Here is a 24989-nt window from a genome sequence, read left to right as displayed (position 1 = left end):
TCTCAGAGGCAACACGGAACATATCCCAGTCCACGTGATCAAAACAATCTTGACGCATGGATTCTGATTGGTCAGACCAGCGTTGAATAGACCTTAGCATGGGTACTTCCTGTTTGAGTTTCTGCCTATAGGAAGGGGGGAGCAGAATGGAGTCATGATCTGATTTGCCAAAGGGAGGGCGGTGGAGGGCAACAATGGTAGAGGGTTTTTGAAGGGCGAGTACTACAGGCAATGTGTTGATATAACTTCAGTAGCGTTTTCCTCAAATTTGCTTTGTTAAAGTCCCCAGCTACAATAAATGCGGCCTCAGGATATGTGGTTTCCAGTTTGCACAAAGTCCAGTGTAGTTCCTTGAGGGTCGTTGTGGTATCAGCTTGAGGGGGAATATACACGGCTGTGACTTTAACCGAAGATAATTATCTTGGGATGTAATACGGTCGGCATTTGATTGTGAGGTGTTCTAGGTCGGGTGAACGAAAGGACTTGAGTTCCTGTATGTTATCACAATCACACCATGAGTAGTTAGTCATGAAACATACACCTCCGCCTTTCTTCTTCCCAGAGAGTTCTTTATTCCTGTCTGCGCAATGTACTGAGAATCCAGCTGGCTGTATGGACAGGGACAGTATATCCAGAGAGAGCTATGATTCCGTGAAACAGAGTATGTTACAGTCCCTGATGTCTCTGGAAGGATGTCTCTGGAAGGAGATCCTCGCCCTGAGCTGGTCTACATTAATTTATTCAAGGTGAATTCAATAGTGTGTCACATCTACAGTAAGTGTCACTGGACCCACATATTCAAATGCCTTTTAACTTTCGGAATATTCTGGTTTATCAAGAGCATTGTCTACATACAAATATTTACATTTTGATCAATAATAAACTTAGAACATACAGTATAACCAAAGACATCATAATAATCGTTTTTCATCCGTAGTTGCAGTTTCATAGTATAGACACAAGAGGCCATCCCAACCACACTTATCATGTAAAAAATAACTATGATAAGAAATAGCACTTCCTGAACCAACCAAAAAATCAACCCACTTTGGCTTTAACTATTCTGGAGTCAATAGACTACCATCCCTAATTGATTTTACACATTGTATTTGATTAAACTCCTTTTTGATTAGGTGTAGATTCGGCCCAAATAAGTATTCAAATCAAATCAAATCACATTTTATTTGTCACAGACACGTGTTTAGCAGATGTTATAGTGGGTGTAGCGAAATGCTTGTGCTTCTAGCTCCGACAGTGCAGTAATATCTAACAATTTCACAACATATACCCAATACACACAAAAAAGTAAGGAATGGGATTGAAGAATATATACATATATGGACAAGCAATGACAGAGCGGCATGGACTAAGATACAGAAAAATATTATAGAATAGAATGCAGTATATACATATGAGATGAGTAGTGCAAGATATGTAAACATTATTAAAGTGACTAGTGTTCCATTTCTTAAAGTGGCCAGTGATTTCAATAGGCCGCAGCAGTCTCTAATGTGCTAGTGATGGCTATTTAACAGTCTGATGGCCTTGAGATAGAAGCTGTTTTTCATTCTCTCGGTCCCAACTTTGATGCACCTGTACTGACCTCGCCTTCTGGATGATAGCGATACAATTTTAAGAAATAGCTCTCTGAATACAATCTTTGAAGGCACATAATAACCACATACATAAAAGTCACTGATGCACAGAATTAAGGTTAACAATATTCTAAAATAGCCTGCATTAAACAAATGTCATCATAATGCAAGGGTTAGAGCTATGCGGGATCCTACCCTAAACCCTAAAACACGGGCTTCAAACTCCTTCCATGGAGGGCTTAGTGTCAGCTGGTTTTTGTTTTTTCCTTTCAATTAAGCCCTAGACAACCAGGTGAGGGGAGTTCCTTACTAATTAGTTACCTTAATTAATCAATCAAGTACAACGGAGGAGCGAAAACCCTCAGACACTCGGCCCTCCGTGGAATGAGTTTGACACATGTGCCCTAAACCTAACCATGACCAGAAACCTTACATAACCCTAACATTTTTTAAACGTCAACTTCAATGGAGTTAGGGACGTTCCAAGGATCCCAGATAGCAGTGACCATAATGCAAGCGATTCGCGGATGAATTTAGTGAATCGTTTTCCGGTAGTGACGTTTTTCCACTTCCAGAGAGGACTGCTGCATTGTTTTGATTCTCAGAGCCCCATCGCTAGCTAATTTCTGGATTTTTAACCAAAAAGAAAAGTTACAGGTTAGTGTACTTTATTGTGAACAAATTATGAAATAACGTGAAAACACAGACTTTCTTCACTATAGTCTGATAAACCAAAACCCTTTTAACCAGCTAAGTAGCGAGCTAGCTAGCTAAGATGCTTGCTAGCTAATGTTAGCTAGCTAGTTCACGTTATAGAATAGAATTAGCATATGTAGCCTTCCAGGAGGAACTTCAGTTGTGGCAAGTCGGATAAGATAAAGATATATGACTAGTAAAGTATAGTTAGCTAGCTACCTGCCTTGTAGACCAGAGACTAACGTTAGTCAGCTAGCTAGTGTTTGGCAAGCTATTACAAATATCGCCTAGTCAGACCATTACTACTATGGACCTCAAACGTCCAGCCTGCTGCACAGACCCTGTGGACGCTCTAGTCTAGACCAGTGGTTAACCCCCAAAAAGTGTGTGTATTTATATATATATATATATATATATATATATATATATATATTCTCAAACTCAGTCCTGCTTTAAACTTACTCTTGAAAGTTGTAATAGTAAAATGCACAAGGTGCAATTTAGAAATTGGGTAGTGCATCATCAGTTCCTGTTGTCATGTTAGTCATTGCATACCTTAGAGACGTTGCGTACCTTATAACTTGTCAGAAATGTCCAGATCAACTAGCCCATGTCATCTAATGTTTTTTTATTTAGGTTTTTTAGCCAATAAATGTAATTATTTTGTCACTCATATCACATGGATACACATTAGACATGGCAAAATGTATAGAATTGCAAGAAAATTAGCTTTAAAATGGCAAAATGTTCTTTGCACCCCATGGCAAAATTTGTAGAATTGCAGAAAATAAGCTTTAAACCTGCAAAATTCTCTCCACCAACAAGAGGGGTGTAAACTGTTTGTGTCATGAACAGTGCTTGTGCCCATAGAAATAGACGTGGCTTGTGCGCGGAGGGGGGGGCACTGGATGTTCCCAATGCTGGAAGGGGGCCCCTGAGTGAAAAAGTTTGGGAACCCCTGGTATTGACCGCCTGGTTAAATTCCCTGTATTTAGCGCCATCCATCATTCCTTCAATTTTGACCATTTTCCCAGTCCCTGCCGATGAAAAACATCCCCACAGCATGATGCTGCCACCACCATGCTTCACTGTGGGGATGGTGTTCTCGGGGTGATGGGAGGTGTTGGGTTTGCGCCAGACATAGCGTTTTCCTTGATGGCCAAAAAGCTCAATTTCTGTCTCTGACCAGAGTACCTTCTTCCATATGTTTGGGGAGTCTCCCGCATGCCTTTTGGCAATCACCAAACGTGTTTGCTTATTTTTTTCTTTAAGCAATGGCTTTTTTTCTGGCCACTCTTCCGTAAAGCCCAGTTCTGTGGAGTGTACGGCTAAAAGTGGTCCTATGGACAGATACTCCAATCTCCGCTGTGGAGCGTTTAAGCTCCTTCAGGGTTATCTTTGGTCTCTTTGTTGCCTCTCTGAATAATGCCCTCCTTGCATGGTCCGTGAGTTTTGGTGGGCGGCCCTCTCTTGGCAGGTTTGTTGTGGTGCCATATTCTTTCCATTTTTAATAATGGATTTAAGGGTGCGCCGTGGGATGTTCAAAGTTTCTGATATTTTTTTTAGAACCTAACCCTGATCTGTACTTCTCCACAACTTTGTCCCTGACCTGTTTTGGAGAGCTCCTTGGTCTTCATGGTGCCGCTGGCTAGGTGGTGCTCCTTGCTTAGTGGTGTTGCAGACTCTGGGGCCTTTCAGAACGTGTGTGTATATATACTGAGATCATGTGACATTTAGATTGCACACAGGTGGACTTTATTTAACTAATTATGTGACTTCTGAAGGTAATTGGTTGCACTAGATCTTATTTAGGGGCTTCATAGCAAAGGGGGTGAATACATATGCACGCACCACTATTCCATTATTTATTTTGGACTATTTTGTGTATGTCCATTTACATGAAATCCAAATAAAAATAAATTTAAATTACAGGTTGTAATGCAACAAAATAGGAAAAATGCCAAGGGGGATGAATACTTTTGCAAGGCACTGTAGTTGCTTGCATAAGCCATATGGTGGTAGTAGCCAGACTCACCCAAAAAATTTGCTTAAAAACGTCCCCACACTAAACTCTACAGCCATCTCATGTCTTTGTGGCCTATACACACGTCAATATCTAAACACTTGGCTATTTCCACTATTACGAGCATAAATGTGTATAACTCAGACTGTTTACTTCCTGTTTTGCCCTTGTCTTGCAACTCATTTCTACGTCACTACGACATCCGCGCACTGCTAGTCTCGCGTAGCCACATCTCCAAATGCCACGGGCCTGGTTCTCGTGGTTAGCGTAGGGCAGAAATGGCTTTCAAGCGCTACACCGACATGTTTTGATTTTGATTTAATCATTTTGGGTGAAGTCGGACAGCTACGAGCCTGAAGAGGATGCATACTTTGCAGAACCATAGTTGTTTGAGCCAGAATATACTGATGAAGAGCTTCGACAGATAGAAGCCGAGACGGCACGGGGGGGAAATGGCAACAGGTGATCCGGCAGACCTGCAGCCAGCGGCAGCGCCCAGAGAGAGAGTCACGGTGAACTGTAAATGTGAAAAATGCAAGGCAAATCTAAATTGAGTGTCTATGCTGTTCCGATGGGACTTGATAAAGCCAACTCTTGAAGAACTACATTTGTCTGCCAAAGACACTGGTGGTGTCGGGCACAACACAACAGTCTGTGTGACAGATCATGCAGATTTCCCAGCTCTTTATCAACCCAGGAGTAATTGAAACGTTTTTCCATGTCCCTAAGATCAACTGAGGAAAAAAGTGACCACGTCCAGAAGGACCAAACAGGCAGCTGTCCATATAGTAAGTAAACATTTGAAATTGAAGTTATCAATAATGTACAGTATTATGTTTCCTATAATGATCCCTTATTGATCTTTCCCCCTGTTCCATAGTCAATATTGTGATGGAATGGGCACTCAAGGGAAAAGCTTGGAAAAGGTAACAGACGAGTAATGCCGTCCTGCGTTGTTGAGGCAATCTGTAGAAAGTATCCTTCACCTTCTGGAGTATACGTTGGATTTAAGGAGTCTGAGGATGCGCACCTGCTTCTCTGAACCACTTGATTCTCAAGAATGTATAAAGACTGAACACGTAATGATACCAAGTTTTATTACACATGTCTATGGCTATAACCATGTACATACAAGGTGTATAACTGGCTATGAGTATGTGAACAAGAAAGTTACTTGTTCTTCAACATGTTCCCAAATAAAGCTTGTTTTTATGACACACAAACATGTTCCCAAATAAAGTAAACACTGTGGAAGTATGTGTTGTGTGTAATAAAGATTATAAAAGTAAACACACATACATACAACTAATAGAAAAATACTATTTTGAATAAGTAAATGAACATGTTCTACACTACTACTTTAGCAATCCAACTACCTATGTAGCTTCTTTGACATCTAGGGTATCCTTATCCCTGTCCAAGCTAGTGAAATGCCGCATGTTTGCCTTATTCGTATTTCCGTATGTATAGCTCTGTTGACAAGTGAAAGATGACATGCCTACTCCAGAGCGTCAGACTTGCTCACGTGAGTGGAACAACGTACTTCGGCTGAAGTAGCTAGTCCGTTTTCTTCAAAATCATAGTTGCGGATGTTTTGCAGAAAAGAACAATCACATTTTTCCACAGGCCCCCCATAAACATAATAGTCTAGAATATTATGTGGAGACGTTTTGAACCATGTTGTTGGGTGAGTCTGGGCACTATCTCTATATGGCTCATTCAAGCAACTAAGCCAGCCAAAGAAATCTCAGGAATGGAACTTTCCAAAACAACTATCTGGATGATGCTTCAACACTAAAAGTAAGTGGAAAATTAGATCTAACATGCTAAAAATATAAATATCCCTTTTTAAAACAGATCAAGATCTGAAAGCTCTTAGAGACTCACCCAGAAAGACTCACAGCTGTAATCGCTGCCAAAGGTGCTTCTACAAAGTATTGACTCAGGGGTGTGAATACTTATGTAAATTAGATTTTCTGTATTTCATTTTCAATCAATTTGCACAAAAAAATCAAAACATGATTTCACTTTGTCATTATGGGGTATTGTGTGTAGATGGGTGAGAAAAAACATATATTTAATCAATTTTGAATTTAGGCTGCGTACACAACAAAATGTGGAATAAGTCGAGGAGTAGGAATACTTTCTGAACGAACTATAAATAGCAGCCAACCGTTGTCAGTGTTGATATCCTATGGCGGGTCATGATTAGTTGAAGTTAACTAACATAAAAAGTTGTTTGTTCCCTTTTCCGTGATGGCAGCCTCCCAAAATCAACATCCACCATTCCAAAATATATACTGAACAAACATATAAACGCAACATGCATCAATTTCAAAGATTTTACTGAGTTACAGTTCATATAAGGAAATCAGTCAATTGAAATAAATTAAATAGGCCCTAATCTATGGATTTCACATGACTGGGAATACAGATATGCATCTGTTGGTCACAGATACCTTTAAAAAAAAGGTAGGGGAGTGGATCAGAAAACCAGTCAGTGTCTGTGTGACCACCATTTGCCTCATGCAGCGCGACACATCTCCTTCGCATAGAGTTGATCAGGCTGTTGATTTGTGGAATGTTGTCCCACTCTTCAATGGTTGTGCGAAGTTGCTGGATATTGGCGGGAACTGGAACACGCTGTCGTACACGTCAATCCAGAGCATCCCAAACATGCTCAATGGGTGACATGTCTGGTGAGTATGCAGGCCATGGAAGAACTGAGACGTTTTCAGCTTCCAGGAATTGTGTACAGAAGATGAATGGTACGACAATGGGCCTCATCTCTGTGCATTCAAATTGCCATCGATAAAATGCAATTGTGTTCGTTGTCCGTAGCTTATGCCTGCCAATACCATAACCCCAACACTACCATGGGGTACTCTGTTCACAACGTTGACATCAGCAAACCGCTTGCGCACATGATGCCATACACGTGGTCTGCGGTTGTGAGGCCGGTTGGACGTACTGACAAATAATCTAAAACAATGTTGGGAGGTGGCTTATGGTAGAGAAATTAACATTAAATTATCTGGCAACAGCTCTGGTGGACATTCCTTCAGTCAGCATGCCAATTGCACGCTCCCTCAAAATGTGAGACATCTGTGGCATTGTGTTGTGTGACAAAACTGCACATTTTAGCGGCTTTTTATTGTCCCCCAGCACAAGGTGAACCTGTGTAATGATCATGCTGTTTAATCAGCTTCTTGATATGCCACACATACAGGTGGATGGATTATCTTGGCGAAGGAGAAATGCTCACTATCAGGGACGCAAACAAATTTGTGCTCAAAATTTGAGAGAAATGAGATTTTTGTGCACATGTAACATTTCTGTGATCTTTTATTTCAGCTCATGAAACATGGGCCCAACACTTTACATGTTGTGTTTTATGTTTTTGTTCAGTGTACATTCATGGACATTTTTACATTGTTGGACAGAAATGCTTCCAAACTCCTGGCCCTGGGAACCCAAAGGGGTGCACATTCTCTCTCCCCCGGCCCCCACCCAACCCCAATGAAAGGTTTGATGGGTCCCGAGGGCCAGGACCAAGAAGCACAAGTCAGAGGTATACAGATTATTAGCGGGACCAAGCCATCCACACACAATGGATGTAAATCAATATCAGTAAGCCAGACAATTTACAAGTCAAAAGGAGGGTCTGGCCCTTGGAGAAGGTCTATAAAGGTTCCCGAGGTGGAATGAAAGACATAACTTTTCCCTTTTAAAGTATAACGTATTTTTTTCTAGTTTTAGAAAGTGAATCAAATCGTGCAGCGGCGTATAGACATTTTTCCACTCAAGAACTATACATCTCTTGGCGAGGATACTAGAGAAAGCAAGTGCATCCCACACTAGTCTGGACACCATTAAGTCAGTAGGTAGTAGGCCAAAAAGGGCCACCAGAGGGCACAATTCTACATTGACTCCAAATATTACAGACGTTGTACAAACACTTGACCAAAACGGAACGATCTTGGGACAGGAGCAAAACATACGAGTAAGATCTGCAGAAGCCCCTACATCGGTCACATAGAGGGTCTAGATTTGGATACATTTTACTTAGCCTGGACTTATTATTCGAATAGATTCGGTGTAGCAGCTTGAACTGAACAAGTGCATGTCTAGCACAAATAGACAATGAATGAACCCTCGTCAATACTTGCTTCCATTCCTCATTTAAGAATTCATAGTTTAGATCTTCCCATTTTGTTTTAATGTTCAGAATAGGGGAGGGTTGTACCAATGAGAGAGAGGGGCATATATCGTTGCAATTTTAAAATAGTATCCAATAGTGAAGCTGCTTTCCATTCTTCAGGTAGTTTTTTGCGTCTTTTACTTCTGGTTTTGTGCACCAGCTTCAAACAGCTGAAAATACAATATTTTTGGTTATTGAAAATATATTTCACAGCGGTTTAGATGGTACAATGATTCTCTACACTATGCATTGCTTGTTTTGTCACAAATTGAAATTAGGCAAACCATTCAAATTTTTGCAACCAGGAAATGGAGGAATGATTTCTGCATATTGCACCTTTTTAAGATAAATTAATAACATTGGAAATCAGGCATCATGCTGGTTAATGTGATGGATGTCTGTTGAATTTGGAAAAATCCACTCACTCGGCCCCGCCCCACCTACTCAGCCAATCAGGAGCCGCTACTGAGTTGCGGCCGTGGCATACTGTATACATTTTTCTAAACGGTACGGTTTAAATAGTATGCAGTGTAAGGATGTAGTACCCTTGTATGGGTGTTCGGACACGGCCAGTAACTTGTCATTTTTGCAGATTAAGCGTTTGAGCTAGTAATGTATCTATTTATTGTTTACAAATTAGCTATGACATAGCCAATGATTATATAGCACAACTTTGGATTTCACCCCCACCTCAAAATCTAATGGTTTTGACTGTTTGGAAGTGAGCTTCTTTTCTCCTCCCGCTTTGGCCATGCAGTGCGCCTCGTAAAAGTGATTCCTCGTTATGAAATTATCAACTTTACCCTGTATATCTAAAAATGACCATATACACGGAGTGTACAAAACATTAGGAACACCTTCCTAATATTGAGTTGCACCCCCTTTGCGCTCAGAACCACCTCAATTTGTCGGGGCATTGACTCTACAAGGTGTCAAGCGTTCCACAGGGATGCTGGCCCATGTTGACTCCAGTGCTTCCCACAGTTGTGTCAAGTTGGCTGGATGTCCTTTGGGTGGTGGACCATTCTTGATACACACAGGAAACTGTTGAGCGTGAAAAACCCAGCAGCGTTGCAGTTTTTGACACACTGAAACCGGTGCGCCTGCACCTACTACCAAACCCCGTTCAAAGGCACTTAAATCTTTTGTCTTGCCCATTCAAAAATATTTCTTTAACCTGTCTCCTCCCCTTCATCTACACTGATTTGAAGTGTTTTTAACAGGTGACATCAATAAGGGATCATAGCTTTCACCTGGTCAGTCCATGTCATGGAAAGAGCAGGTGTACCTAATGTTTTGTACACTGTGTATACTGGTTGTTAAAGCAAAACTATTGCTGATGGTGAACCTGAACAATCTAAAATAAAATGTATTATAAGCCCCGTTCACCAGGAAGGCTATAGCCAGATGAGTTGTCTCCGATTGCTTATTTTTATTCCAGTAAAACATTTTCAACAGCACATAGATAACAATAACCTTGCAAATTACATAGGTAGTCACTCAACTAATAAAGCCTAATATCAATCAAGCCATTTTAGCATTTTACTGCTGAAGGTGCCACACAGATGTGCAAGATCAGGAACAGGCCACCAACCTCGTGTTGGTCAGCATGCGAAGCTCGGCACAGTGTGCAGTTTGACGAGTCTACTGATACTGCCTGGGGTTGTTCAGCAGAATTACTTGTAGATCAATGACTGTCAACACAGTTACATGCTTAGTTCGACACTGAAGGAGAGGACGCATCAGATGTCACAAAATATGAAGTATTTTCGGAAGGTAGAAAAAAAAGTTATATGAGCAAAAATAATTTATGAATCAGTGATTCGTATTGTTTTAATCGATTTTCGGACCGACGCATGCTACATTTGGATCGGTTTGGGGTCTGCGGACCGATGCAGTGACATCTTAAACATTTGAATCGGGGACTGATGCGAATTGGTGAATCGTTACATCCCTACTTTTATCCCAATTTGTGTTGTTAATGGTCTAGGCCTAAGTGGTTTTCTCCTTTTGAGTTATCTAATGCGCTCATTTCCTTTTCTAGAACAGTCCAAATGATTGGAGTGAGAGTCAAGTGTTAAACGATAAGGGCATGACATCACTGCGTCCAGACAGCAAACATTGACACTGACTCAACTGGGTCTCAATGTCATTGTTTCACTGTCAAAGAGCAAAGGAAGGAATCGTCACCTCTATTTCCAGTTTCAGTAGCTTCCTGTTAGTCACTGTGTGCACTAAGGACCAGCATATTAGGCCTGTTTGCCTGTTTGGTCTTATAGGCTACAACCTGAGCCTAGCTGTTCAAATACCAAAAGAATGAACTTTCTTCAGTGAGAGCTCATTCATGTGGAGCAGTGATTCTCCACCATATTGCTTTTACCTGTCTTTATATAGGAATATACGAGTAAATCAGTTATCACCTTAATGAAGGAAGGATGCATTGAAAAACATTTTGAATTCTACAGGTAACTGCAAAAATAAAGAAAACACCAACAGTGTCTTAATGTGGCGTTGGGCCACCACGAGCCGCCAGAACAGCTTCATGCACCTCGGCATAGTTTCTAGAAGTGTCTGGAACTCTATTGGAGGGATGCGACACCATTCTTCCATGAGAAATTCCATCATTTGGTGTTTTGTTGATGGTGGTGGAAATCGCTGTCACAGGCACCGCTCCAGAATCTCCCATAAGTGTTCAATTGGGTTGAGATCTGGTGACTGAAACACACACACACACATCCTTTAAACACCCTATGCTCCTTTGAGACCCCTCTTTCAAAGTCACTAGGCAGGTTTCGAATTACCCAGGTTTATACGACAAAAGCAATGAAGCAAAAAAAAAAGGTGTGATGTGTAATTGAAACGGCACATATGGGATACATTTTCATCCGTAAAAACAGATATTAGTCAATTATTGCATTCTATCCATGCTTGCTTTCGCAGGCTACCTGAGACATGAAACGTAAGTGGGAGGACATACAGTCTGTCACCAATGTATTAATAGCCAATTTGCCTAAATGGGTAATGGAAACACTTCAACCACTACAATTTTATTCGACACTAGGTTTTTGAGAGAAAATGTTTTAGTTTTTTTGGTCTGACGTCATTACATCCAGCTATTTTTATTGACGCGATAGTTACATCGAAACGCACCCTCGCAGGCAATTGTCGCATCTATTTTCTATGCAAACTTTCTAAATGGAGACACAAAATGACTGGACAAGTTAATGGAAACAGCTACGGTGATCTCTTCTAGCCACGCTAGCAAAAATAATGGGCAACTGGCCATTTTTATACATGACCCTAAGCATGATGAGATGCTAATTGCTTAATTAACTCAGGAACTACACCTGTGTGGAAGCACCTGCTTTCAATATACTTTGTATCCCTCATTTACTAAAGCGTTTCCTTTATTTTGGCAGTTACCTGTATGTGTGTACTGTGATTTCCCCTACAGTAGGGGGCACTGTTGCTTCATTCCACTTTCCTCTGGGCAGAGTTTTCTTTCTTGACACGGATGCTTGGTCTGACAGGAGTTCCTTAGTAAACCAGACCAATAAGGGTCATTTAAACTGCAGCAATCAATTGTTTCATGCTTTTGCTTCCACTGTGTTTCCCCTAGGATTGTTTTCAGCAGCGGTGGGAACAGAAGCGTTTTCTTTTTTTACAATGACTTGGTCACTTCTGGTGACTTTTTAAAAGGACATTCTACTCCAAAATGCATGAAAATTCAATTATGTTGACCCCACCTGAAATATAACTGATGCGCGCCACCGCACTGTAGGGAGATGATGTGGAGCAAGCGGTAGCTTTGTGCTCGTGGCTCTCGTTTGCACTTCTGCTCACTTTTGAAGGTAGTTTTGCGAGCCATTGCTAGGATATTTGAATTGCAAGAAAGTCTGCAAGATTATACTTTTTTTGTAGCAGTCTGCAGAAATGTTTGGACTGTTATAAGGTGCTGTATGCACAATAGGAACTAATGTTTGTTTCCACTGTAGGCTCTTTCCTGGAGGCTGAGGCGATGGAGGAGCAGACAGGCTCACCTGGTAACACAGACAACAGCAGCCAGAGAAATGAAGAGGAGGTGAGACCATGCCATTTAAATAACCCTTACACACTCAGGGCTGGTTTCCCGGACCCAGATTAAAAGCCTGGACTGTAAAACGTTCAATGGTGTGTTAGAGTAGGGCTGGAACAAAAACCACCACCCCTGGCCTAGAGTTAGCTTGCCTGGAATCCAAACGGATAGGCTATGATCTGTTTCAACAGAGGATATCAGTTTTGGATTCCAGAGTTAGCACCATTTATGATAAGTGCTAACTTTATCTGTGTGTGTTTTGCCACTCCCCACCCCTCCCTCCCCCTCTCCGCAGAAGCCCAGGCGCAGCAGCTGGACCAAGGGCCGTAAGAGGAAGAAGCCGGTGAAGGACAGCAACGCCCCCAAGGCACCGCTGACGGGCTATGTGCGCTTCATGAACGACCGGCGTGAACAGCTGAGGGCTGAGCGGCCTGACGTGCCCTTCCCAGAGATCACCAGGATGCTGGGCAATGAGTGGAGCAAGCTGCCCCCGGAAGACAAGCAGGTTAGCCATGCAGCCATGCAACGCCCCCGCGTAAATCCAATTAGCATAATCAAAAAATCCCAATAAAGATCTGTCAGTTTAAGCTAGAGATACTGTATCAGTTTTTTTGCACTGGATGTGACAGAGCTAGAGCTGTGTTTGTCAGACCATATTTGTCAGTCTTCTCACAAAATCGTCTGTAGCGTCTAAACGGTTTGGGCTACACACTAATATGAAAGGTGAGACTCTCACAAACACGTACATGTCGGTTGTTTTGCTCTAGGACGCCCACAGGCCTCACAAGACTCATCTGAAGGTCCCCTGTGGTCCTCTGTAGCTCAGCTGGTAGAGCACGGCGCTTGTAACGCCAAGGTAGTGGGTTCGATCCCCGGGACCACCCATACACAAAAATTTATGCACGCATGACTGTAAGTCGCTTTGGATAAAAGCGTCTGCTAAATGGCATATTATATTATACCAAAACAATGAATGGAAGTATAAATGGAGACTGTTTAATGCCAAAAATAAGGGGTTAAATACATGTAAAAAAAATATATATATATATATATATACTTCAGAACAAATTCCTTTTGATTTTTTTTTGTGGGGGACTATCTGTTGTTCCATGTAGTGAAGTTATTCAATATTTTTGTATGGGCTAATAGTAGTAAGGCCAAATTCTTTTTTTTCATCAAATTGTTTCTATATATATTTTTTATACTTCAAGGGGTCTTAAAATTCCAAATCAAATAGCACAATGATCCTTGGTATGACCTTCTTAAGCAGCCTTAAATTAACCATTCAAGTGAATACTTTTTGCTCATTATTGTGGATTGTTACTCCAACTACAAAGGATTCCTTTTTTGTTGGTTTTGGAGGATGCCATGAACATTAATCTATTGTAAGGAAATCTCCACCAGGACAGGTTTCCCTCTAATACAACAATCCGGTCAGGTCTGTCCTGTTGATTTGTATTTTATGGGTGACTTTATTGGATGACTGATATTTTTGCATTTTGAAGGGGGATTGCTCATTTTTGTTTTTTTATTGACTTTGGGACTATTTTTGGATTGGATTCTGGACGTCCATATTGACATTGGACATTGAGAGTTGTGTTGGGATTCTATTTGGTATTTGGACTTTATTTTGGGCCTATTTGTAAGAAAGTGAATTGTTTATTTCGATGGAAACTCATTTGATGACAATATATGCTTATTTTTGCTCACTTGATATCATTTTGTCAGTCTTGCTTTGGTTGCTCTCATATGAACACGGTATTTCTTTGAACTTTAATAATGTAGCATGGTTTTAGATCCAAGCCGATTGTTACACAGATGATGGATAGTGTCACCATCGCTTTAACTGGAGGAAACTGGTATTCCTCTCATTGTGCCCTCTACGGGGTCCAAGTCGCTCCATCCTTTCACCACCCTCTGTCATTCCTCTCTCTCTCTCCACCCTCCTATGCGAATTAGGAGCACAGTAATTTGGCTACAGTTGTTAATAGTAGGACTATTAATTAGAATTTCGAATCAGTGAATCAATCAAAAAGGGTTTAAGCTGCTATGATTGATATCCTGTTTCTCGCTCTCATTCTCTCGATTCCCCCCTCTCTGTCTCACTCCCTCTTCTCTGTGTGCAGCGCTACCTGGACGAGGCGGAGAGGGACAAGGAGCGCTACATGCGTGACCTGGAGAAATACCAGAAGACAGAGGCCTACAAGCACTTCACCCGGAAGGTGCAGGAGAAACAGAAGGTCAAGAGGCACCGGGGAGGTAAAAAACCACCGAAAGAGCTACGTCATGTTCATTAGGGCATGCAACGGTTGATCCTATAACGCTCCTCTCAAGGGCTGCATCCCAATCTAAAACAGTCTTCCTTTCCTTTATAACTACTGATCAGTGAAAAGGCCAGTGCACTTTTGAATCTTGACAATGTTTGCCCCCACAGGCTCAGATAGGTTTGAATTATATTTCTCCCTGAAGATCAGCTGTCTTGAAGGAAAAGAGCTTTAGGTTCAACAGCCCACACAAGCCTTTTAGCCTTCTACATGTGCTTTCTGTTCAATATGATACAGTGGCAAGCTGCTCTTTTGTTATGCCTTTGGATGAACTTCGATTGAAACAGATAAGACCGATGAGATACATTTGTACACCCATTTGAAACACACTGGAGGTGTACAATACAACCTCGTTATCAGATACATTAACTTGATAGCCCGAGCGGCTCTGCTTTGGGATGGCTCCCATTACTGGTTTAAAACGTCTCTTTTTGTCCTGATGACTTTGAACAAATGGCGCATCCTCCAATTAGTTCATGATGTAGCAAAGGCACGCTGCGCAGAGGAAGCATGAATCATCTCTCCCTTTTTTTATTCATTATTTATTTTGTAATCCTTCCTTTCTCACAGATGGTGGGCACCAGGTAGCCAACGAATCCCTTCACGAGGTGAGTTAACCCTACCACACCCATCTCTCCTTTACCCTAAAGCAAACAAATAGGCAAAATATGCTCGTCTTGAACAAAGTCCACATGTGCCAGTCGATTGGATTGAGGGCTGGAAACAGCAGGGTTGTTGCGTTAGTCAAACCAGGGTAATGGTTATTATGATGATGGAAATGGTCCCGTGTGGCTCAGTTGGTAGAGTATTGAGCTTGCAACGCCAGGGTTGTGGGTTCGCTCTGGATAAGAGCATCTGCTAAATGACTAAAATGGAAATGCAGCTTGAAAAGTTCTGTTCTGTAGTAGTCGCCCAATTAGCCTAATTCATAATGCTGCAGTCACAATTGATCACACATGAACAACTTAATGATTTGCTACATGTTGGGCATTCTTATAAGGGCCTTGGCACAATATCCTCACGTAAGTACCCCAACTTCTCAAGGGTCTGGCCCCCTCTCGCTTCACATTAAGCGCTTACTGGAGCGGCACTAAAGCCGGATTAAACCCGCTTTGGCACTCCTTTATGTAGGGCTGCAAGCCCATGGCTTCTGGTAAGTGTGTAAATAATTTTTATGGAGCTAAGCACTGTAATTAAGGGGTATGGCCTTTTCAAACACAGGAGGGTAAACACCAAGGTAACTTCTTAGCTGGAATTTGCAGTTCTGAAATGACACCAGCATTTCTTCCAGGTTAGCATACTCTTTAGGTGGGATGTAAAGGCTTGTGAAGCAACATCCAGCACTGTAGGGTACAGACACACAACAATATTTTTAATTGATACTTATTGCTCTTTTATTTTAGCACTAACTTTTATTCCCACTTTTTAAAAGAAGATTGCACTCATAATACTTGTAGTATGTGGTTGTTTAACTCCATAGTGTAACTTTGTTTAAGACCATCTACTGCTAAATGACTAAAATGTTATAACTAAGCGTCCCCTTTTCCAGAGTTTCAATGCGCTATCCAGTGAGTGGCCAATCTCCACCTGCTACCATCCCACTGCCCACACAAGATGAATGAGCACAGCTCAACACTCATTAGTCCACATCACCACAGCAAATATCACTTTCACTACAAGGGACCACTGTACCAGTCTAGCAATAGGAGACTATAGTGTTCAGCCCAATGAGAAATTATTGTGGTTCAGGGAAATGATTGGTGGCAACAGTGTTGGTATAATTTATAGTGGTTAAACTGTACCATTTTTAAATGTTAATAATTTAGCAGGCTTCTTATCCAGAGCGACTTACGTTGCAGCCACCAAATGTTGGTGCAATGTATATGGTTGATCTGATCAGAGCTTCAAACCATTTCCTCCCCACCCAAACTTGTTCACACAGTTTTACAAGCATTTCTCTCACTCACATTTTCTCCACCCCATCAGAAGGACACAGAAAGCAAGGAAAGGTCTGTGTTCGACATTCCCATCTTCACAGAGGAGTTCCTCAACCACAGCAAAGGTACACAGCATTTTTGCTTTGCAATGTTTGTTTTACTCCAGTAACTTCCTTCCCAATACTAAATTGTTGTTGACTAGAGCACCCGTACTCAGCCCCAAAATAGCTGCACCTCCTTAGATAACAACACAATAGCGACTCAAAACACAGAGGATTCAATTGAATTATTGATACTATTTACCCTCCCTGCTACCTCACGTCACATACCTTAACACCCGTTTCCTCCTGACCGAGGCATTTTTCTGTCTTCGCCCGCAGCACGGGAGGCGGAGATGCGTCAGCTGCGCAAGACCAACATGGAGTATGAGGAGCGCAACGCGGCGCTGCAGAAGCACGTGGAGAGCATGCGCGGCGCCGTGGAGCGCCTGGATGGCGACGTGAGGCAGGAGAGGGGACGCAACGGGCTGCTCCAGCAGCACCTGGAGACCCTGCGCCAGGCCCTGACCAGCAGCTTCTCCTCTGTGGCCCTGCCTGGTGAGAGAGACACACACACACACACACACACACAGGTATATAAAAAGAATACAACACACACACATATATAAATGGGTAAATACTACACACACAGACACTCAACTGTATTGCATTCATGTGTGTCTTATTTTGCATTGGCCCGATGCGCTTTTTACTGTCCCCCTCACACACGCTTCAGTACCTCAGCTCAAGGTCTTATGTGATCACTTTAGCAACACAACCAGTTGCTGCCCAGCTTCAGGGAAACAGCGGATATCTTTTATTCATTACCAACACCCCTCACTTCAACGGCTACTTCAAACCGCGGAGGCCACGTTTGAAAACTTCTGCCTCCTGTCACCTTTGAGAACTAACTTTCCCTCTCTGTGATTATGCAAGTCCTCCTTGTCGATAAATTATTCAATATTTTGGGGGGATTATAACCAGGAACCCTGGGTAAGCCCTTTAACGTCCCTCCAAAATTCCTTGGTTCGATGGGTTATATACCTTGATATTGTAAACGGTAATATTAATTAGGCACCAAACGGACTGAAACAGGTAGGGACTACCTGAATTTTTCCAATAAGAAAATGCTTGTATTCCTTTTCCATTGCAAAAATGTTTTGCTACGATGTACCCTAGTGAATAGGACCCAGGCCTGTATACATTCGCATGCTCAAGCTACCCTCTCGCCTGCAGGCAGTGGGGAGACCCCCACCCTGGACACCATTGACTCCTACATGAAAAAGCTCCATGGTATCATCCTGAGTAACCCGCAGGAGCACGACAACCTCATCAGCACTGTCAGAGAGGTGGTCAACCGGCTGGACAGGTAACAAACTATCAAACTCTAGTTTTCGCATAAAATAAGCGTTTTTAGTGTTATGTACACTACCAGTCAAAAGTTTAGACACACCTACTCATTAATTTTTCTTAATTTTTACTATTTTCTACATTGTAAAATAATAGTGAAGACATCAAAACTATGAAATAACACATATGGAATCATGTCGTAACCAAAAAAAGTGTTAAAATAGATTCTTCAAATAGCCACCCTTTGCCTGGATGACAGCTTTGACACTCTTGGCATTCTCTCAACCAGCTTCACCTGGAATGCTTTTCCAACAGTTTTGAAGGAGTTCCCACATATGCTGAGCACTTGTTGGCTTCTTTTCCTTCACTCTGCGGTCCGACTCATCCCAAGCCATCTCAATTTGGTTGAGGTCGTGGGATTGTGGAGGCCAGGTCATCTGATGCAGCACTCTATCACTCTCCTTCTTGGTAAAATAGCCCTTACACAGCTTGGAGGTGTGTTGGGTCATTGTCCTGTTGAAAAACAAATGATAGTCCCACTAAGCCCAAACCAGATGGGATGGCGTATCGCTGCAGAATATGTGATAGCCATGCTGGTTAAGTGTGCCTTAAATTCTAAATTAAATCACACACAGTTTCACCTGCAAAGCACCATCACACCTCCTCCTCCATGCTTTACGTTGGGAAATACAAAATGCAGAGATCATCCGTTCACCCATACCGCATCTCACAAAGACACCGCGGTTGGAACCAAAAATCTCAAATTTGGACTCCAGACCAACGGACACATTTCCACCGGTCTAATGTTCATTGCTCGTGTTTCTTGGCCCAAGCAAGTCTCTTCTTTATTATTGGTGTCCTTTAGTAGTGGTTTCTTTGCAGCAATTCGATCATGAAGGCCTGATTCACACAGTTGATGTTGAGATGTGTCTGTTACTTGAACTCTGTGAAGCATTTATTTGGGCTGCAATCTGAGGTGCAGTTAACTCTAATGAACTTATCCTCTGCAGCAGAGGTAACTCTGGGTCTTCCATTCCTGTGGCGGTCCTCATGAGAGCCAGTTTCATCATAGCGCTTGATGTTTCTTGCGACTTCACTTGAAGAAACGTTCAACGTTTTTGACATTTTCCGTGTTGACTGACCTTCATGTCTTAAAGTAATGATGGTCTGTCGTTTCTCTTTGCTTATTTGAGCTGTTCTTGCCATAATATGGACATGGTCTTTTACCAAATAGGACTATCTTCTGTATACCCCCCCTACCTTGACACAACACAACTGATTGAAAAAATTCCACAAATTAATTTTTAAGAAGGCACACCTGTTAATTGAAATGCATTCCAGGTGACTACCTCATGAAGCTGGTTGAGAGAATGCCAAGAGTGTGCAAAGCTGGCATCAAGGCAAAGGGTGGCTATTTGAAGAATCTCAAATATAAAATATATTTAGATGTGTTTAACACTTTTTTGGTTACTACATCATTCCATATGTGTTATTTCATAGTTTTGATGTCTTCACTATTATTCTACAATATAGAAAATAGTAAAAATAAAGAAAAACCCTTGAAATGGTAGGTGTTCTAAAACTTTTGACCGGTGGTGTGTATATATTTCTTGAATTGCATGGTGAAATTGTATTATCCCAAAGAAGTTTACCTAAAATTCTTTCCTATTGTTTTGAAATAATTGTATAAGTCGTAGTTAATTCCTTTTTTATGTACACTACATTACCAAAAGTATGTGGACACCTGCTCGTTGAAAATCTCATTCCAAAATCATGGGCATTAATATGTAGGTGGTCCCCCCTTTTGCTGCTATAACAGCCTCCACTCTTCTTGGAAGGCTTTCCACTAGATTTTGGAACATTGCTGCGGGAATTTGCTTCCATTCAGCCACGAGCATTAGTGAGGTCGGGCACTGATGTTGGGCGATTAGGCCTGGCTCGCAGTCGGCGTTCCTATTCATCCCAAAGGTGTTCGGTGGGGTTGAGGTCAGGGCTCTGTGCAGGCCAGTCAAGTTCTTCCACATCGATCTGGACAAACCATTTCTGTATGGACCTCACTTTGTGCACAGGGGCATTGTCATGCTGGAACAGGAAAGGGCCTTCCCCAAACTGTTGCCACAAAGTTGGAAGCACAGAATTGTCTCGAATGTCATTTTATGCTGTAGCGTTAAGATTTCCCTTCACAGCCACCCGAGTGGCGCAGCAGTCTAAGGCACTGATCAGTGATAGAGGCGTCACTACAGATCTGGGTACGATCCCGGGCTGTGTTGCAGCCAGCTGCGACTGGGAGACCCATGACGCGGCGCACAATTGGCCCAGCGTTGTCCGGGTTAGGGGAGGGTTTGGCCGGCTGGGATGTCCTTGTCCCATCGCGCTCTAGCGTCTCCTTGTGGCGGCTGGGCGCATGCATGCTGGCTTCGGTCACCAGCTGTACGGTGTTTCCTCCGACACATTGGTGCGGCTGGCTTCCGGGTTAAGCGAGCAGTGTGTCAAGCAGCAGTGCGGCTTGGCGAGGACGTGTTTCGGAGGAAGCATGGCTATCGGCCTTCGTCTCTCTCGAGTCCGCATGGGAGTTGCAGCGATGGGACAAGACTGTAACTACTAATTGGATATCACGAAATTGGGGAGGAAAAATTGTTTAAAAAATAAATAATAATAATACAAATAAATAAAAAAGATTTCCCTTCACTGGAACTAAGGGGCCTAGCCCGAACCCATGAAAACAGCCCCAGATCATTATTCCTCCTCCACCAAACTTTACAGTTGGCGCTATGCATTCGGGCAGGTAGCGTTCTCCTGGCATCCGCCAAACTCAGATTCGTCCGATCGAATGCCAGATGGTGAAGCGTGATTCATCACTCCAGAGAACGCGTTTACACTGTTCCAGAGTCCAATGGCGGCGAGCTTTACACCACTCCAGCCAACGCTTAGCATTGCGCATGGTGATCTTAGGCTTGCGTGGAGCTGCTCGGCCATTGGAAACCCATTTCATGAAGCTCCCGAAGGAACAGTTATGGTGCTGACGTTGCTTCTAGAGGCAGTTTGGAACTCGGTAGTGAGTATTGCAACCAAGGAGAGACTATTTGTCCGCGCTGCGCACTTCAACACTCCGCGGTCCCATTCTGTGAGCTAGTGTGGCCTACCACTTCGCGGCTGAGCTGTTGCTCCTAGACGTTTCCACTTCACAATAACAGCACTTACAGTTGACCGGGGCAGCTCTAGCAGGGCAGAAATTTGACAAACTGACTTGTTGGAAAGGTGGCATTCTATGATGGTGCCACATTGAAAGTCACTGAGCTCTTCAGTAAAGCCATTCTAATTCCAATGTTTGTCTGTGGAGATTGCATGGCTGTGTGGTTGATTTTATACACCTGTCAGCAACAGGTGTGGCTGAAATAGCCGAATCCACTAATTTGAAGGGGTGTCCACATACTTTCGTATATATATAGTGTACCTTCATCATGGGATATTCTCCTTGATCCTAAGCTTTCCCCCAACATTGCCTGCAGTACTGGTGTGAAACCAGGCTGAGCTAGCTGCAAGCGAACAACAGTCCTAGGTTAAGGATAGCCTGGGGCTAGGAAACCCATTTAAAAACTCTTAATATCTCTGTGATTATTTTCTCTTTTCTAGGTAATTGTACTCAGCTGGACTGTTTGACTATTGTGGCCACAGGGATTGTAAGAATCCAAACCTCTTCCTACCACTTCATTGTCTGCTCCAGTTTAGTATTGCCACCGAGACGTTGATTTTAAAACACCTTTTATTAACTTTAGTGAAGTGAAAATGTGTTGGATTATTTGTTTTTGTCTGTTGACTTCCTGTTGACACTGTCTGTGTAGTTATAATCGTTTTATAGAAAATGCCGTCCTAGAGATGTCAGGACGTCAGTTCAAAGGACTTTGTACTGTAAGATTCCAAACTTTGTGTGTCATTCAAGCCGCATTCCAAGCATAAATAACTTATCTGCTACTGTGTCAACGTAATGATGTGCATAAAGAAGCATTTGGTTGACATTTGAATTCACTTAAGCCTGTATGTGTACTGTTCCTTTTATTTGTCAAATATTTTTTAAAGTCAACATTTTAGTCTTATTCAAATGTTAGCTGATTTGAGAAATGTCACATTGTGTTTGTGTTGCATCACACATACGCAGGGGTGGTTTGTATTCTATAGCGAAAGCTTTTGTTGAAAAATAATTCTGTGCCAGTCCAAATTTATTTTGATAGTTGTTGGAAAAGTACTTGTTTGTCTTCAATAAAATGCATTTACAGAACAGTGTTTAATTAACATATTTTCACTGTATAGATAAATCCACATTACCCAGGCATATCTGTCTTCCACTTTAACACAAACTTACATACACTTTATATCAGGGGCGCAACTTTGGTTTTAGAAGTGGGGGGACATATATATATATTTTTTTTTATCCAGTCGGATAAACACTCCAAACAGCCTACCCGACCGCTCGGAGACGTCTGCATGGTGCTAAAGCACCCCATTGCCTCACATTACAAGGATAAAACTCGGGGCAGGGGGCAAAAATGCAATTTCATAATGGGGGGGGGACATGTCCCCAGTGAAAGTTGCGCCCCTGCTGCACAAAAGTAACTAAACGCATTGCCGAAATGTTATCCATGTGTAGCAGAGCATCAGACTTAGTATTTGGTGCATCTTACATTTTGACTTTGCAGAAAAAGTACATTTTACAGATTTACAAACTATACATTTTGTCCATGATCACGGATGAGTGTCTGGGAAACAGGAAATGTCACATTGGGTAACAGCTCCTTCATAAAAAGTTCAGGTAAGTTCATCCTTACAGACACATTTGCTTAGTGAATTGCAAAAAAAAAACTTGTCCCGTTCATCGCCCTGTTAGATAAACTATATTTGTCGAATGACATCCTGACAGGTTGCATCACTGCCTGGTATGGCAACTGCTCAGACTCTGACCGCAAGGCACTACAGAGGGTAGTGCATACGGCCCAGTACATCACTGGGGACAAGCTTCCTGCCATCCAGGCCCTCTATACCAGGCGGTGTCAGAGGAAGGCCCTAAAAATTGTCAAAGACTCCATCCACCCTAGTCATAGACTGTTCTCTCTGCTACCTCTGTTCTCTCTGCAAGTGGTACCGGAGCACCAAGTCTAGGTCGAAAAGGCTTCTTAACAGCTTCTACCCCCAAGCCATAAGACTCCTGAACAGCTAATCAAATGGCTACCCAGACTATTGCATTGTCGTCGTCCCCACCCCCCTCTTTTACGCTGCTGCTACTCTATGTTTATCATCTATGCATAGTCACTTTAACTCTATCTACATGTACATATTACCTAAATTACCTCAACGAACCTGTGCCCCCGCACATTGGCTCTGTACCGGTTACCCCCCTGTATATAGCCTCCCTACTGTTATTTTACTGCTGCTCTTTAATTTTTTTATTTTTTTCATTTATTATTATAATATTTTTTTTACTTATACATTTTTTACTTAACACCTTTTATTTTTCTTAACTGCATTGTTGGTTAAGGGCTTGTAAGTAAGCATTGCACTGTAAGGTCTACTCCTGTTGTATTCGGTACGTGTGACAAATACAATTTTATTTTATTTGATACCCCTCATGATCGTGCATTCTTCTGTAGCAGTCGTAAAAAAGAAACAGACCAGACAAGTAGATGCGCAATGGATTATGGTCATTGTAGTTAATTATCACGGTTTATGCACTAAAACTATGTAGAATATTGGCCTGTTAGAAACTACATCTCCCTACTACATCACACAGTTCAGCCTGGATCTGATTTATCTAGAGAGAAACTGTGCAAGGTGTGCATTGAGCTTAAAGAAGAATGAAATGGAATTCAAATAATTGAACAGACCAGTCAATTGTTTAAAAACAGAAAAATAACCGAAATGTTGGTTAATCGCTCAGCACTACTATCAGATGAACTCAAGAGAAGTTAAACTATAGGACCCTGACAAGTTATAGCACATGTGAAAGATGGAGTGTTTCATTGAATCGGATCCCGTTCGCCACATCAACTTGTTCAAAACAACCCACAGGGCATTTATTTGTGTGGTTTATATGACAGTGCCAACTGCGGTAGAAGAGATTCCTCTATTGTGGTGCCAAACAATGATGGGCTTATGCAGCTCGATGTTTATGTGAAAAAAAATTAGGGAAGCATGTCTCTTTAATCTCAAACAGCAGGCTTCAGCTCATGACATTGCACAGGGCTCAGAATGCGCTCCTCAAACAGTTTGAAGATGCAGTTTGTTTGCCTGATCAAATTAAACCGTGGCACTAATCCTCTCCAATCCCGTCACTATTTGACATTGTTCTTGGTCAGCACAAGTTGAAGCTCCACCCAATGAGTTCTGAAAGTGCATACTTTTTTTAGCGTCTAAGACATTTGGATGTGGCTTGTTGATTGTATGTGTTGCTTGCTTTTTATTGAGTTGCATTTCTCTGAGAAAAATGTGTTTGTATAAAAGTGTAAATATACTGCTCAAAAAAATTAAGGGAACACTAAAATAACACATCCTTGATCTGAATGAATGAAATAATCTTATTAACTATTTTTTTCTTTACATAGTTGAATGTGCTGACAACAAAATCACACAAAAATTATCAATGGAAATCAAATTTATCAACCCATGGAGGTCTGGATTTGGAGTCACCCTCAAAATTAAAGTGGAAAACCACACGACAGGCTGATCCAACTTTGATGTAATGTCCTTAAAACAAGTCAA

The 24989-nt window shown here is 42.0% G+C and overlaps 1 protein-coding gene across 5 annotated transcripts; it reads left to right on the top strand.

The window, feature by feature from the left end:
• The first annotated feature begins 2146 nt into the window (after positions 1-2146).
• On the top strand, positions 2147-22515 carry hmg20a (high mobility group 20A). 5 transcript variants are annotated; one of them, XM_041837650.2, is made up of 10 exons: positions 2147-2252; positions 5044-5102; positions 12511-12596; positions 12886-13095; positions 14717-14849; positions 15485-15522; positions 16901-16976; positions 17232-17447; positions 18126-18258; positions 21873-22515. In XM_041837650.2, the coding sequence occupies exons 3-10, from the start codon at positions 12534-12536 to the stop codon at positions 21874-21876; spliced, it is 873 nt and encodes a 290-aa protein (XP_041693584.1). In that variant the 5' UTR covers positions 2147-2252; positions 5044-5102; positions 12511-12533; the 3' UTR covers positions 21877-22515. The 5 variants fall into 5 exon arrangements, 4 of the variants coding, with proteins under 4 accessions (XP_041693584.1, XP_041693586.1, XP_041693583.1 ...); XR_005994226.2 differs by lacking the exon at positions 5044-5102 and having other exon boundaries at positions 2148-2252; positions 18176-18258; XM_041837652.2 differs by lacking the exon at positions 5044-5102 and having other exon boundaries at positions 2148-2252; positions 16904-16976.
• Positions 22516-24989: the final 2474 nt, after the last annotated feature.

The sequence above is a fragment of the Coregonus clupeaformis genome, chromosome 19 (assembly GCF_020615455.1).
Source record: "Coregonus clupeaformis isolate EN_2021a chromosome 19, ASM2061545v1, whole genome shotgun sequence".
Lineage (NCBI taxonomy): Eukaryota > Metazoa > Chordata > Actinopteri > Salmoniformes > Salmonidae > Coregonus > Coregonus clupeaformis.
Note: the sequence above shows the minus strand (reverse complement) of the source record. Positions and strands in the feature narration are given on the sequence as shown.